General features: G+C 46.0%; 1 protein-coding gene across 1 annotated transcript in view; it reads right to left on the reverse strand.

The window, feature by feature from the left end:
* T265_06313 (hypothetical protein) overlaps positions 1-14,200 on the reverse strand; it is a gene marked incomplete at both ends in the record, with an annotated part of 27,111 nt that extends 12,911 nt beyond the window's left edge. Inside the window, 8 exons of the mRNA XM_009171540.1 lie at positions 635-950; positions 1,050-1,266; positions 2,268-2,510; positions 5,322-5,490; positions 12,376-12,748; positions 12,857-12,997; positions 13,760-13,851; positions 13,940-14,200. Coding sequence (XP_009169804.1) covers positions 635-950; positions 1,050-1,266; positions 2,268-2,510; positions 5,322-5,490; positions 12,376-12,748; positions 12,857-12,997; positions 13,760-13,851; positions 13,940-14,200 — 1,812 coding nt within the window. The remainder of the gene's footprint in view (positions 1-634; positions 951-1,049; positions 1,267-2,267; positions 2,511-5,321; positions 5,491-12,375; positions 12,749-12,856; positions 12,998-13,759; positions 13,852-13,939) is intronic.
* Between the last annotated feature and the right edge of the window lie 1,226 nt (positions 14,201-15,426).

Genomic DNA, 15,426 nt, shown 5'->3' on the forward strand with positions numbered 1-15,426 from the left:
AGATCGACAGGATTGTGGTTACCACGCATTACGACCTTACCAACCATTATAGACTACACTCCATCACCCCCAAACCCGCTTTACTTTCTGGGTAATAAGCCACGCTTGATGAACGGAATTGATGCTCACGGAGATATTTTCTCGAATTTTCCGAATTAGTGAGCGTGTTTGCTTTTAATGTTGAAAGAAACAGCACATCCTAAAGTCTGAGGTTGAATGAAAAACCCACATTCAACTATTTCATCAGCTATTGCTGGACTCTTGAGTAAATCGAAAAACAGTTGTATGAATGCTTCACTAATTTGTTTGTTTTGTTATACTGCCCCCCTACCTTTGAAGCTATGGAAGAGTCCGGCTTGAACTCTAAAGCCTCCTAATGAGCATGAGTACAAGTATTCCCCGCAGTATCTGCACACATTTACCAGTCAACGTTTCGAGACTCATTTATTTGCTTGCTGGCATATTCATCCATAGCAGGGATTCGGTTACAAAAGTTCCAGTGCACCAGTTCACCAGTGCACTGTTCAATGACTAAAATCCGATTCAGTCTATTTTGGGGCTCATCAGTTAGGCGAAGTCCCCAAGATCCCATCATACTCCTTGGACCGAAATTTGCAAATTATACTCATTTTACATAAGCAATCTCATGGGCAATTAGCCTCGAGAAAATATGCTGTGATATCTCGAGTAGCGTACCAACTGAAACAAGAGACAGTCTTTTTGCAGCATTTCGGTTCAAGAATATCATAACCAAGAGATTCGGTCTGGGTTCAGTTGAGTCTCCTGCTAAAACCCAATTGGCGTGCAAATCAGTGTATTTCACGGACCTGGTACAATTTATGCCTAAACAGAACGTAAGATTGAAGGGAACCCGGGGACTGCGTTTGCCTGATGAGCCCCAAGGGTGAGACTGAGCACATGTCGAAGAGCTTTCAGCAAAATTTAGAGTACTTTACTTCAAGAATTTAATAGCTGCTTATACTGAGGATCACACAGAATGGATTAGAATTCACCAGAAATTCAAGTAAACAAGTGGACGAAGTCATGACAGTACCTTGCTTTGTAGTGGGGATGCATTTCCACATGCATAAACTATTTCTTTCCACGAGGACGGGTCAGAGGCCGCCCGCAGTACACGCAACTTGACATAGCTCCCCTCGTGCCAGTCATCGCCGGAGAGGACAAAGTATCGCCAACGGGAGTGAATCAGTTTTGTGTCCGCTGCCCTGGCATCAAATGCCAGCAAACTCTCGGAGGAAGCTCCCACTACAAAGTGAACCACAAAACACGCAAGTGTTGGAATTTGTCTACGAAGGAAATTCATAGTGAAAGAACTCCTTACTTATCAAGCTCCTTTTACAGAGAGTTTCGTGTTGAAAGAGCTGGCCAGTGTTTTATCAGTAAGTGGGTTCGCTGTCGGCAAAAGTTACAGTAAGCCGAGTGCACAACGTATACAAACAGCATTGGCTTGATTTCTTCTCGTCTAAGGAAGTTTGATCTTGGCACCACCCGGGACACAGAACTCCGAAAAGATCATAGCCATTCGTAGACTCAACTAGGCGCAATCAAACACTGGGGCTGGGCATTCATGCTCAGTGTCTCCGCTTTGCCAATCACGGATGAAGACATTCTTCTGACATGGTCGGACACTCGTTGGTCATGTGAGGGAAGACCAGCAAGACTTATTCCTATTGGACGATTTTTTTGGGTGTACGTTTCGGTGTATGCGCCATCGCTTGGACTAGTAAGTACGTGTCTTCATGCTTTGTTCTGCCTTGGCTTGTCGCACAGTAAATAGTCCTAATTTATCACCAGCGGTTTGTACACGTGCCTTCACTCATTTGTCTTCGCCATCCACGCCCATGTCCACTGAGGCCATTCGAGGGAGTTTTAAACAAACTAGTATTTTAGAAGCACTGAAGTCCTTGAACCTGCCTCCACCCCAGGAACTTTGTCAATCTTGCGAACTGCGAACTGGGAACGACGCATATCCAGTTCACCGACTCGGAACTCGGGACACTCTGTACCTAACTTAGATCGACCGGAAGTCGAGGACATTTATAGACTTTTCGTGAGTCCTCTGCAGCGTTGTCCTTTATTCATTGGTCTTTTTGACTAGTAACATGCAAAGTGTGCAGTAAATGTGCCCTGTGTGACATATCAGAATAAGAGAAAAAGCATCCAACGGAAAACACTCAGTGTGGATAGGCTGACAATTGTACTGGATAGAGAAATTTACAAAATGCCGGTAACAGAGCTTCACTTACCTGAAAACCGATAGACTGTAGGCCTATCATCCAAAGACAAATGAAGAGAGCGAACAAAGTGTGGGTCCCTAGAATCCAACAGATCCACGTCTGTGACAGCTCCTGGGGACGCTGAAGTACCAGTATTATGAGTTCGTTTCTGTGTCAGAGTAGCCCATTTGGAATAATGACTCAACCCAAACTGGGCTATTTGGATAGGATATGGATAGGCACGTTGGCTCCATTGAGTAGAGAGTGGTATGCCTGTGACGTAGAATGAATGGGTTAGGAGGGACGAAACCATAAGACAAAATGAGTCAATTCCGAAAACCGCGCATCTGATGATCCTGTTAGCAGTAGTTAACTGTGTACAAAGGTCTGACTTCAGCAAACCTCCAACTTACAACCCCGTCGGTCAATTGCGGCCGATTAGGTATGGAAAACTCTCAGTATTCCGCCCTGTGACTCTAGTGGTCATGATTTTCACGACTTTTGTGACAGGAATTACTCCCACACATGCTTGCCCTTTTATTATCATTGATGATACGGCAGTGAAGCATCAGTGCCAACACTGACGTTGCTGTCTTTGATGATGATGATGATGATATCATTGATGATAACACCGAAAATGATGCTTCACGTGTGTTGGAAAATGAACACCATATTGAATAGAAACTCAATTACACAAAACCAGTGGAAAGAAAGACATGGGGAAAAGAAGACAAATCTGTGACCCCTCGTTCTCACTACCAGCGCTGTACTAGCCGAAATACCGCGCACGCTGCCCTGTGCTGCAGACACGATGGACCCCATGGTGATTCGCCATACCTTTGCCTGGCCGTTCAACAGATTGTTTTGAAAAACTACTAGTTGGCCCGTTACTGTTTCAGTAATTGGCCAACCTTCGATGTCGTCCAGATATCCAAAAAGCATTGTTTTAAACTGGTGAAGCGGTAAGGGGGATTGGGAAATCTCGTACAATATCCAAATCCGTCCATTCTAGATACGAGTAACTTTATCCAGATTGTGTAATCTTACTGCTCACTAAGCTTTGGATCCCTTCGTGGTTAAGGTACGAACTTACTAACCGGAAGGTTCGTGGTTCGAGCCCAACCTCGGTATCTCGACTGCTTTTGTGTAGGTTCGGGCAACCTGGCAGTACTTCAGCCCTCAAGCTTCCTCCAGGAGGTATGGCGGCAGGCACCGAAACAGTATTACAGCCGGACGGTTTCTTTTCATTCATTGGTAGGTAGTATAACCAGGGAAGTAAGCACAATTGTGTCAGCAAAGAGGGCCTCTCAAATCGATGTGAGAGTTAGACAGTAGTGCCAGGACGTCCAAGATCATTGCTAGTGAGTTACATAGCTTGCCGGCAAAAATGCATGCATTGTGGCCGACGATGAAACAACGGTTTAAAGCTAAGTTTTATTCTTTTCTAAAAAAATCCAATTACCTTTTCACTCACACATTTGCGCAACTAGTCTGAAAATGACCATCAAGCATACCAAGCTTCGTCACCGATATGTCCATAATACACAGTGGGATTATCTATACTGTCCTATAATTGCATCTCGCATCCAAGAGGTTGACGTGGGTGACAGGCTCTCCCGTGTATACTGTAGTAGTTCGGATCAGTACACAGAACCAGGTTTGGCACCATAATCCATAGTCAGCACTGGCGTGTCAAGCCTACTACAAAAGATTTAGTCACGAACGAGGCACGTTGCGATCGACGTAGAAAATTTGTCTGAGACACCATATCTATAGTTCCGTCGTCCATAGTGGACACGTATGACAAAAGTGCGTTCGGAAGTTTATTGTAATGTTCAACCCCCTTTTAATGCTCCGTGGGTTTGTCGTCACAATTTTTAAAAAAAACGGGACGCATCGTTGAACCTAACAAAGAACATTGAAAGTAGTCTGATGATAGCCAACGTCTCAGAACCACCACTTGTATGGGCTCACAACAACAAATTCAGTGATGTAACCATCAACTGGGTGATCTGCGGTGTGAGGGAGTATTAAATCTCAGGATTACCGCTAGTGCCACAAACTGTGATGGGGTGGTTGTGCTTCACACATACCAAACTATCTTCTGCCAAGGAGAGTCATGTTTTGAACGCCAAATGCGTGGTGGCGCAAACCGAAAGACGGACACCGTACGATTCGGTAGGAGAGAATGGTACTACCTACTTTTCAGTATGGGTTGTATGTGATCATCTCTGAGCTTGGCAGTGGGTTTAAAAACATTTCGTCGCCACTCGAGAAGCCAGCATGTTGTTGGGTGAATGGTGACAGAATGTTTGCAAAATAAATACCGAGCTCTCCGAACAAGTCAATGACTACGGAACCAAAGCGAGCTACCAACGGTCCGTAACACAGCAAGTTAGATTTCCTTGATGAACCCACCAAGACAATTACTCAGCTGAATCAGCTTTCCAGAATCCTCAAATACACCGGCTTCTTCCACTTTTTATATCTCCTGTCCATACACGGACTACCTTCGAGTTAATATCTAACCGACAGTTTAGCCTTAAAGGGTACAGCGTCTCGCACTGACCGTTCGGAGATGCAGTAATCTTGGTGTACGAACCAGGAAGCACAACACGCATAAGTTCAGCATCGCGTACAGCGGCGGTTGTCTCACGTCAGTTACTGAAAATATCTTTCGAAAAGGCTGCTTATAGCGTATTGCACAACGGAATTACTATATTTCTTTGATTCTTGATTTACTAAGCCTCCCTAATGTTAAACGAAGGTATTGTTCCTTAGGTTTATAAGGCGAATTAAATGAAGATCTACGAACGAGAATATGATTTGAATCGACCTGTGTAACCCAATATGACCGACAGCCAAGGACCGGACGGCGCCATGCGGTCATTTTGACTGAAAAGCTGCTCAGCAGCAGGAAATGCCGGGTAATACAACGGCTCCGGCTGTCTAGTTCCAGTATTGCTGAGAAACAATCGGTGATCAGTACGTGAGACATAATGATAAATAATTATCCATGTAATCATACAGTTAAATCGGTCTGGAACACAACTGGGACTTTTGAGATAACAGTATGGTGCTCACCTTCGTCTGCAAGTACCAGCTTCACGTGATGGCGTTTCTCTACATCATATTGATCAAAGAACATATACGAGCCAGTGACGTCATGGTTATCGGGTCTGGACAGTGGGATGCTAACACTGGTCTGCCGAACGGTTACTGTCTTCGCCTGCAAGTTTACAGTGCTGACCAACTGTGAGAGAAAATGCACAAGTAGTATTGATTCGATCTGTACCCTCTGCTCTCAATTTGTCAAGTCCCAAAAAGTGCATTCCATGGAAGGAAGGAAAAAATTAAATAAGTAGTTGAAAATGGCAGTTCTGACCAAATCCAGAAGTGTTGGAATAGGGGATATGCAGCATTTTTACGAACCCCGAGGACTTATGTCCTTCATCGAAGTAGTTAGATTGTTTACGTGTAAGGACGAAGGATACATTGAAGCGAAGAAAAGCCGCTACTTTGTGGCACGGATGATGTGGCCCATGTATTTGACGCAGTATAAAAATAAGATCAATAGCCTCAATCTAAAGAACATTCTAACTGGTACTCTCACAACTGCGTCCCGTGAGCCAGTTAGTTGTTGCAGTATTGCGTAACATTATAGTGGCATGTGCGAGGTTATACATGAGATAATCGATTAGGCTGAAAGGCCTAGGATTTCATGGGATCGTTTGGATTCCAAAATAATTGTGTAGGCAACTTAGTTAGGCGGAATATAGGGACTCGTCATCATCTTTGAATAGTCAGCAAATGAGATCTAAAGACAGTGATGCGCAAAATACTGGTACAAGCAACATTTTTCACGTGTTGGCCGAAATCCAAACAATGGGTGACGTCAAACAATCCGGTTCACTAAATACCTTCCTATAAATAGGAATTCGGTAAGTGGTACAGTTATTCGACTACCGATCATGAACGAATGTCCATTGGCCGGGTTGTAACGGCAACTAGAGGCTGAGAGAGTTAGAATAACGGGGTTAATTGATATCGGTAGGGATCATGGACGTCAGGCAAAGCCACCAGTTATCTCGTCAAGCCTTTTTGCGATCAAGAGGGACCTAAGAGGAGATGCGTTGACCAAAACTTCACACTCTGTCATATGATAGAACAAAGCCATACGTATAAATAGCTCACACCTTCAGTACACCTGGATTTCCAAAATGCACTTGATTCAACTGATGGGTCTGTCCTCCATTACACGCTTACTTTGAAGGTTTGTCAGTACTTTCAGACGTTCGGGCATGTGAGACTATACGGAGTGAAGCATTGGTGTTGAGCACTGATGTCATGCTGTCGTTGATGATGATGATGACGGAGAACCCTCCAGAAGCGTCTGCACGTAAAGTGATGTCCTATGTAATTTTGTGACCGATGAGACTATGAGATGAACACTGGTAGATCTTGAAAAACTTAGTGTTCGAATAACTGCTAAAGAAAATCCCGTCGATTTGGAATGTGCAGACAACGTCGTTCTAGTCTTCGAAGACGAGAAAGTGCAGGTGTTTCTGGATGAACTGATCAAAGTTATCCAGTCCTTTGACATGCAATGCGGACCTACAAATGTAAGATCACGCTCCTGGACATGCAGTCATTGAACACGCAACTTACAAGACAAGGAGGGCACTCGAACAAACGAACTATTAACGCTCGGGTCAACTTGCTAATTTCAGACGGCTACGGAGGTAAAGCAACATATATCTGAATTTAAATGGATGTGTGTATCGGGCTTCCGTATAACTGCGAGACAAGGCCTGTACAGGCAGTGAAACGCAGACGTCTTCAGGTCTCCGATAACAGCTGTCTCAGAATCTTAGCTCGTGTAGGCTGTTGCCAGCGAACTCATAACGAGACAGCTGGATAGCGGGTGTTCTGTTGTGTAACGGGGACTTCAATCGAATATGTTTAGCACCAAAAGCTGCGGTGATCAGACGATGTACTGAACATGCCGAATCGTCGTTTTCTGAAAGGAGTACTGTCTTCTCTGTCCAATTCAAAGTGGTGCAAGCAGGGAGGTGGTCAACGTTTGACCTGACTCAGAGCTGTCACCTTGTCGTGGTGGTCGGGCTAATGTGCTTCAATGATCCTGAGGGCTATAGCGGCTGGAACTCAGTTTATGAAGGTTCAACTATCCCAGGACGGCCAACGGGTAGCAGCCTGACGAAAAACAAAGACTTCCTCTGCTGCGAGTAATTGTATTACACGACAGTCTGTAGGTAAAGTCGTACTGTTCTGTGAAGGCGGTGTGAAGACAGTAAGGCGTTTTCTCAGGCGACCAGCATGTTCATATTTATGGAAGCAGCGATGCTGTCTTCCCCGATGAAGGATGGGTTAGAAAAGGTCCGCCCAAAAAAACGCACACTCCGATCGTCCAACGGTTGACCGTGACTGCCGGCGCCTTATTCAATACGGTCGCAGTACTTTTAAAACCAAAGAGCCCGGTGCTGCCCAGAAGGTACCTGCTATGCGCAGCCGCATCAGAAGTGTCTCAACCATCGCCCAGAAAAATAAACCAAAATAATCGCCTACTAACCTCAAAAGACCTAATCCACGTTGCAGCCTTCAATGTACGTACTCTATGTCAGATTGGGCAACAGGCATCCCCTGCAGAAACCTTGCTTTCCCTCTCCGTCGACGTATGTTGTGTCTCCGAAGCACGTATACAAGACCCCATTTCGGTCGTGCTCCTCAAGCCGCTCAGAATGAGCTCAGATGTTCCACATTTCACTCTTCTGGCATCCGGTGATCCTGACGCAACGGCTCATGGTATCTACGGTGTGGGAGTTGCACATAGCCCCAGGGCTGAAAGCACCTTACTGGACTGGATCCAAGTAAACAGTCGCCTTTACGCTGTGCGGTTGGCTAGCTCAATTAAGATTAACGCAGATCAATGCGGTAAACGATATTTGCTTGTCATATCAGCATGCGCCCCGACAGAGAGCAGTTCTGAGACTAAGAAATACGAGTTTTATCAAGATCTGTCAAGACTGGTTCGGTCGGCACGAAGGACGGATGTAGTAATCCTGGCGGGTGATATGAATACTCAAGTTGGATGACTAAGTTTGGAAGAGGTAAAGTTAAGTGGTCGATCTAGAGTCGGTGCTGAGCGTACGGATAATGAAGAGCGGCTTCTTCAGTTGTACAGATCCTGGCCAGTACGAACTTCCAACACAAACGCGCACACCGAGTTACTCGGAGGCCACTTACCACAAGATAATGGTGGACTCAGTTGGACCATGTGGCTATCAATTACCGATAGAGAGCCTCAGTTAAGGATTGTCGTTCCTTCTGGGGTACGCAACTGGACCCTGATCACGCCATCGTGCAGCCCTGCTTAGCACTTCGCTTTCCACCAGCACTACGCGTGCCGAAAGAGAGCAGCTCCGTTCATCAGCTTCGGCAAGTTTCAATAGCTGAAGAGTATCGAGCTGATCTGGCTAGAAAGCTACTGGAAACGCACGGTCATGTGGACGACGGAGATTGCTTGGAGGAGGAATGGAGGCACGTTAAAAAAGCAATGCCGTCAGCTTTCAGAACTGTTTGTCTGCACCCAACGAACACTGGATATCTTCGAGATCAGTAGATCTTGCTGTTACCAGAAAGGCCATACCAGCAACTGGCGACTGTGATGGCGCACGCAGATCCCTCAAACACCGGATAATCAGGAGCTTGAAGAATGACAGAGAACGCTGATGGATTTCGAAGGCCCAGGAGATGGAGGCTTTCGCTGCAAGCAACAGCTGCGCCCTGTTTCAACTGATCCGGTCAACGGGTTAAAAGAAAGCAGGTGTCAGTGAGACAATAGGCGGAAAGGACGGAACAGCAATTTACTCCTTCAGTTGCCTTCTTCAGCGGTGGGCCGAGCACTTCAAAGAATAGTTTACCTGGTCTCCTTCAACACAACCGCTGGAAGAACCAAGTGGACATTGACACCAATCATATGCAACCGAAATCCAGATTTCAATCCTGAAGCGCGACAAGGCACCTGGCCCGGATGGTTTACACCTCGCACCCTTCAAAAAAGGTGGCGGGGTCCTGGTGAACATTCTGACAACCATACTGCAAAAGGATTGGAACGAAAGCAATACCAGCCGAATGGAGCTCCTCAACCGCCGTCCCAGTTTTCAAAAAGGGAGTGAGAACATCGTGTGAAAACCATCGTGGTATTAGCCTGGTATCCGTCGCATCTATAGTGCTCTCTGGCATTAGTTTGCACAGGTTGATGGATTACTGAGAGAGACAGATTCGTGAGAATCAAGCTAGGTTTCGCCCTGATCGAGGATGCATCGACCATAGCTTTATCTTGAGACAAATTTTTGAACAGCGTCCCTCCTTCACGAGGACTACGTTGGGTGTTTTTCTGGATTTGAAAGTTGCTTTTGATTCTGTCGACCGTCAGCAACTTTGGCAGTGTCTGGCGATCAAAGGTATCCCTTCCAAATTTCTTTTCCTTATGAGGGCACTGTGTGCGAACTCCTGCGGGCGCGTACGAGTATGCGGGAAGCTCTCGCCTGAGTTCACCACGTCCAGTGGTGTAAGACAAGGCTGCCCTCTTTCCCCTTTCTTATTTAACTTTGTTATTGATATGCTGCTTGAAATTTCTCTGCCTGCATCTGAAACCTCGGGAGTCGAAATGCTCCCTGGACTTTCACTCAGAGACATTGAGTATGCAGGCGATATTGCTCTCCTTAGTTTAGATCCTTCGCAAATGCAAACGATTTTAAATAACTTAAATAACTCCGCCGCGCGGTTTGGCATGCGTTTCACACCCGCAAAGTGTAAAGTGCTGCCACAACACTGGGTGGGATCAAATCCATACTTCAAGCTTGCAGGTGAGCCAAGCGACGTGGTAAATAAACTTGTTTACGTGGGTGCTTTAAGGTGTACGCACCTAAGAACGATTGTGGCAAGCTAGCATTAGGTCTCATCCTCATCCACTATTATTTTTTCTCCACAATTAGGCTTTCGAATAAATTGTTTGCAAGACATCCGAGCACCACTGTTGAACACTGATGTCATGCTGTGAACAATGATGGAAACGGTAAACTGTATGTCTACAAGTGACGTTACTGGGGCGCACGAATTTTGCCTTACCCCATGAGGAATCCCCGGACATTTTAGGTATGAAGACTGCCTGACTACAGACGGTACAGAGTCACAACCGCTGTTGTGATATTATGATAGCACACAGTTGTTTCCGCTCGCTGTTTGAGACAATATGTTGACTGATATGTTGTGCTACCCTCTTGCATTGTAGTGCTTAAACTAAGTGCCTAGCAAGTGATAAGGTTAGTACCAGGTGCCTTTATACCACAAAATGGTACTTGTCACTGCGTCACTCATGGCAAATGCGTTACATGGAGTGAAGAGAATGGGGAGCGCCCTATCTTCAAAAAGAGTACGCGAAAACTGTATGAAGGCCACCGTGGTGTTAGCCTGGCATCGAGGGCGCTCCATGATCTATTGTTCGAAAGATGGCTGAACAGAGAGAGATCTGTAAACACCGAGTTGGTTTCCACCCACCAAGGGGATGAATCGACCATACTTTCACCCTCAACAGTATCTGGAACGTCAGCATTGCTTCCGGCAACTGTAAATGGTGGTGTTCCTCGACTTGAAAGCCGAGTTTAAGTCTGGGGACCGTCAGTCATTATGGTGGTGCCTATAGGGCAAATTTGTCCCTATAAACCCTTGATCCTCCATAAGGCACTGTACGACAAGTCCAGCGGACGTGTAAAGGTCTACCGAAAGATCTCGCCCGAGTTCAATACATCAAGTGGTATCAGGCAAGACTGTCTGCTTTCACCATTTCTCCTCAATTACGCTACCGCTATGACAATGGAGGACTCATTCCCAGCTTCTAATGCCTGTGGGGTCCAAGTGCTCGCCGGGGCACTTGTTCACAGATATCGAGTACACGGACCACATAGCTCTTTGTGGATCGAACGCTGTCGTAATGCAAACAATAATAATCTGAATAATTCTTTCTTATGGTTTGGCATGCGCTTTACACCTACGAAGTGTAGAACACTACCGCAAGACTGGGTGGGCTCGATCCCGAACCACATAATTATGGATGACCGATTGAGGTAGTAGACAAATTTATCTACCTGGACAGTTGTATCAGGTGGCGGTGGTCTACTTAGCGATGATATTTCCATTCGTATTGGGAAGGTCAGAGGAGCTTTTGTGAACCTGCATCACCTGTGGCGTAGGCGTGATATAAGCCTATCTGTCAACGGCCGAGTTTGTGATGCTGCGGTGCGCTCGATACTAATATATGGGTCTGAAACCTGAATGCTGCGAGCATTGCCCGAATGTGGTAGGAAGACTGGATCAGCAATGCTGAAGTACTTTGAATGGTTTTCGGAAGAAATAACTCGTCCACGATAGATAAACTGATCACACTCCATAAGTTGCGCTGGCTTAGTCACGTGCTTCGTATGCCGGTCGACCGACATCCTTGAAAAACCCTTTTCGCAAAATTGCGGGTCAGGAGAGGTAAAGGAGTGACTTGCAAACTAAGTATGAAAGCCATCGCCAGTGAACTCAACTGTTTTGGTCGTTGCCCTCTCTGTAGATAGGGATCCTGTGACCGGACGCACCAATGGTTAGGGAGATTGTCCGACATTGGTTAGCCGTGATCATGAATCCAGACTTTTGCCTTCAGTTCATAGCTTCCTAGTTAAAATCCCACCGACGCCCATGTATTGAAGGGCAAATTGCATCAGCGACCTTTTCCAATGCGTAGTTGTCCATTCTTACTTTCATAGATAATCGGAAAATGAAATTGTGGTAGATACAACCACTGCACAGGTACGCAGTTTTTAATGGTGATGATGACGCATAATCTGTCCTGCACAATCGTAAATGGACCACGTGGGCAGAGCACAGAGTGGGACGTGACAACCAGCTACATACCACACAATGTGTGGACCACTTTCATAGAATATCAGGGTGGAGAAACGCGGAAATTCCATCGAAATATACCAATGCAATCGATAGGAAAACAATAGAGTGAAAAACTGAAACCTTTTCAGAATATGAAATAAAAACGTCTGGAAACAACGGAAACGCTTACCTCAAAGGCAGTTTCGATTGAACGCAGCGGCACATATATATCCGTATTGTTCAGCAAGTAACATGCAGGAAGTACTGTTTGTTCCAAAGTGCAGGCTAACTTTATGCTTTCTTGCCCTCGAGGGTCAAAAGGATCAGGTGAGTGATTGGTGTGGTCGTCCGAGAGAGTCTCAGCATACATGAAAGCCACTTCGTCATCCACCAAAGGGCTTCTGATAACACCATTCGGTGGGTCTGCATGACGCGAAATTCGGTTGTTCAGGACGCTGAGCATAAACAGACCCAAGCCAATAAGTAAGCCATAGTAAAAATTCCGAGGGCGTACGTATTTATACATTAGATTTGCATTGCCCGCGAGAAACCAGTCATGCTCCCTAAAAGAATAGGAAGGACCAAAAGTTGAAGACGTCGGCTCTTTCGTAGCATAGCAAAAGTAAACTGGCTGCAGCGAGTCCTCAACGGTGTGGTGCGTAAGCAGGGACTTGGCACCAAATCCGACTCGTAAGAGAAGCAGATTAAGCTTACCAGATTGAGGTCCTTCAGCTGTAACATCCTTTCGGTGCCTAGCTGTCATGCCACCCAAGGGAAGTACGAGGGCTGGGATACTATCAGGTTGCCCAAGCCTAGACAGGGGTTCGAACCGCGGACCTCCAAATAAGTAAATCCTCGCTCTAACTACTGATCCATCTCACCCGTCCGCTCGTTTTCCTTAAGGACATGGGCCCTATTTGCGCTAATTCTCCACCCTTCACGCATCTCTCCAGTCCTTACTAACGCTTCCTACACCGATGGTCGTATGGTAGTACGCCGGTGCATTGTTGTCCATCACGATGATGGTTCTTATTGTCTAAAATTGTCGCAACAGTATAAATGGTGGACCCACTACTAATCACGTTTCATTATAATTCGGTTTCACACACAAGCATCCGAAGGTATTCGGTATCAGCATCATCGGTGACGACAATGATGCGTGGCACCGCGTGGGACTATCTCTCTCTACCAGATAGAAGTAAATAGGCACTGGCTGAGGAATTCGCCGCCAGCAGAGCAGGCGGAAGTAAGTCGGGACGAGGATCATGATGATCCCTGAGTAAGAATAGAGACTCGGACATTTCTGATGCCCTCTTGGAAGCGGCTCAATATTGACAGTCCACGTTTCTGCTAAAGGACGACAGTCCCGGAGTGGAAGCAGCAGGTGGTCAGATCCAATGTTCTCCTTTTCTGGATACCAGGGAGTCGTTTTTGTTTCTGATGATTTCGTTGACAATTGGCTTCCGAGAACAAGTCAAACGAATCAAAAGGAATAAACTGCACAAATTTCCATCATTTTCCCTTCCATTTTTCAGCTCTTCGGACCCAGCAAGCTTCCAGGCGGTCACAAACACTCCGTTTTACGTGGCGGCGGATGGTGCGTTGGGTTGAGTTCTAGTTGCAACCAGCAAGAATCTATCGCTGGGCCTCCAGCAGAGCCACAGGCCTATGAGAGATCCAACGTTTGAATGAGGTTGGTTGGGTTGTATCGCAAATACAGTTCATGGTAATGCTTGGGATATGTCTTCATTGACCGTTAACATCCGACATCGGAGCGGCCGGTGAGCGACGGATGACCCAATTCTGGTAAGTTCGTTTGATTTTTGGGTCGGTGAGCTTCTCAATACTTGAGGGAATTGAGCGCATGAGCAAACTGAAAAATTTAAATGAAAAGTAACAGCGGACAAGTGCATAGTCGGAGTCCACGCTCGTACTCCAGCCGCAGCGGTAGACAGTGATCGATCCACGCCACCGGCAACTAATGGCAATATGGTCAATTTGAATTCGCAACTCATTCCTTGATGTGCATCACACTGTCAAGCCATCTCCACGGTTCCGGAAGTTGGTACTGGAAAGGGACAATCTGTGATCGGCACACATCTAATAAAAGCGCTCTCCGTTGTAAGTGCGTATGGTGTCTAATCCAAGACCAACTCTCGATTGAGCCTCAGCCGTCCTTTATCTGCTTACCTGGATGCTCGTGTCACCAAGAAGCACAACAATGTCTGGGCTTTAAGACTGTCCTAAAAGATCACCTAGAGCGTCAGTGATAGTCAGTTGGGGCCTAAGTATATTAAAAAACAGGATGCGGTTGTGTCCTGGCTATTATTTGTGTTATTATTATTATTGCTTCATTACTCCTTCGCATTAACCTTGCTTTTATCTCTAATTTCAAATTGTGTACGTCTATTCTTAGACAAGTAAGCCGCTATAAGACCTTTTCTACTCTATACGGTTCTCTCTCTGTCCCCACGAATCACGTTCCACATGAACGTATGTTTCGGTTTCAATGTCGATCATCCTGTGGTTTGTCTACACCAACCGGGCTAACTACTCCAGGAGCTCAACTCAGAAGAGCTTGGAAAACAATCGGTAGTTTTTATTTGGGCAACGTTTCGCTTTTGACACAAAAGCTTCATCAGGCCAAGTGAACAGGTCACAAAATTGGTCAGGTTATAAGACAGACGGGGAACCAATCAGTAGGTTCTCTTCAGACTAAATCAGTGTTGAGTGTCAATTAACGGCTCTTGTCGGCTAGTGGGGGTGCCAAAATCTTGAATCGATGTGTTGGAGGGTTCCAAATTAGTTCCGATCGCTTTTCGTTCCTTAATCTTCCACTTCAGAGTGCTTCACTTGATGATTCGCCTCGGGTGCCGCTGTTAGGTTTTCCTTAGTCTTTGTGGGGTTGTGAGTGTTCCGACAATTTAGTTTGAGGAGGGTTGAGGTCAAGTGGAATCCAAATGATGATTACTCTTCCTACTGATGACCGCACACCAACACGTGTCAGCTCGAGTGACCCAAGACCGTTCTCCACACGCTAGCCAGTTCTACGCCTTCCATTCTGTTGACACTGGGATGCTTGGCGATTTCTACCGCCTCAGCGATCAGTCTGTGTGACGTGGACCGTAGTCCTCGCCTCAAAACCCCAACATTTTCTAAATCTATTTTGTGTCCTGTGTCTAGTGCATGTTCCGTAATCGCCGAGTCTTTCAGTAACGCTTGATATTCATCTGCGTTTCTC

The sequence above is a fragment of the Opisthorchis viverrini genome, assembly GCF_000715545.1.
Source record: "Opisthorchis viverrini unplaced genomic scaffold opera_v5_127, whole genome shotgun sequence".
Lineage (NCBI taxonomy): Eukaryota > Metazoa > Platyhelminthes > Trematoda > Opisthorchiida > Opisthorchiidae > Opisthorchis > Opisthorchis viverrini.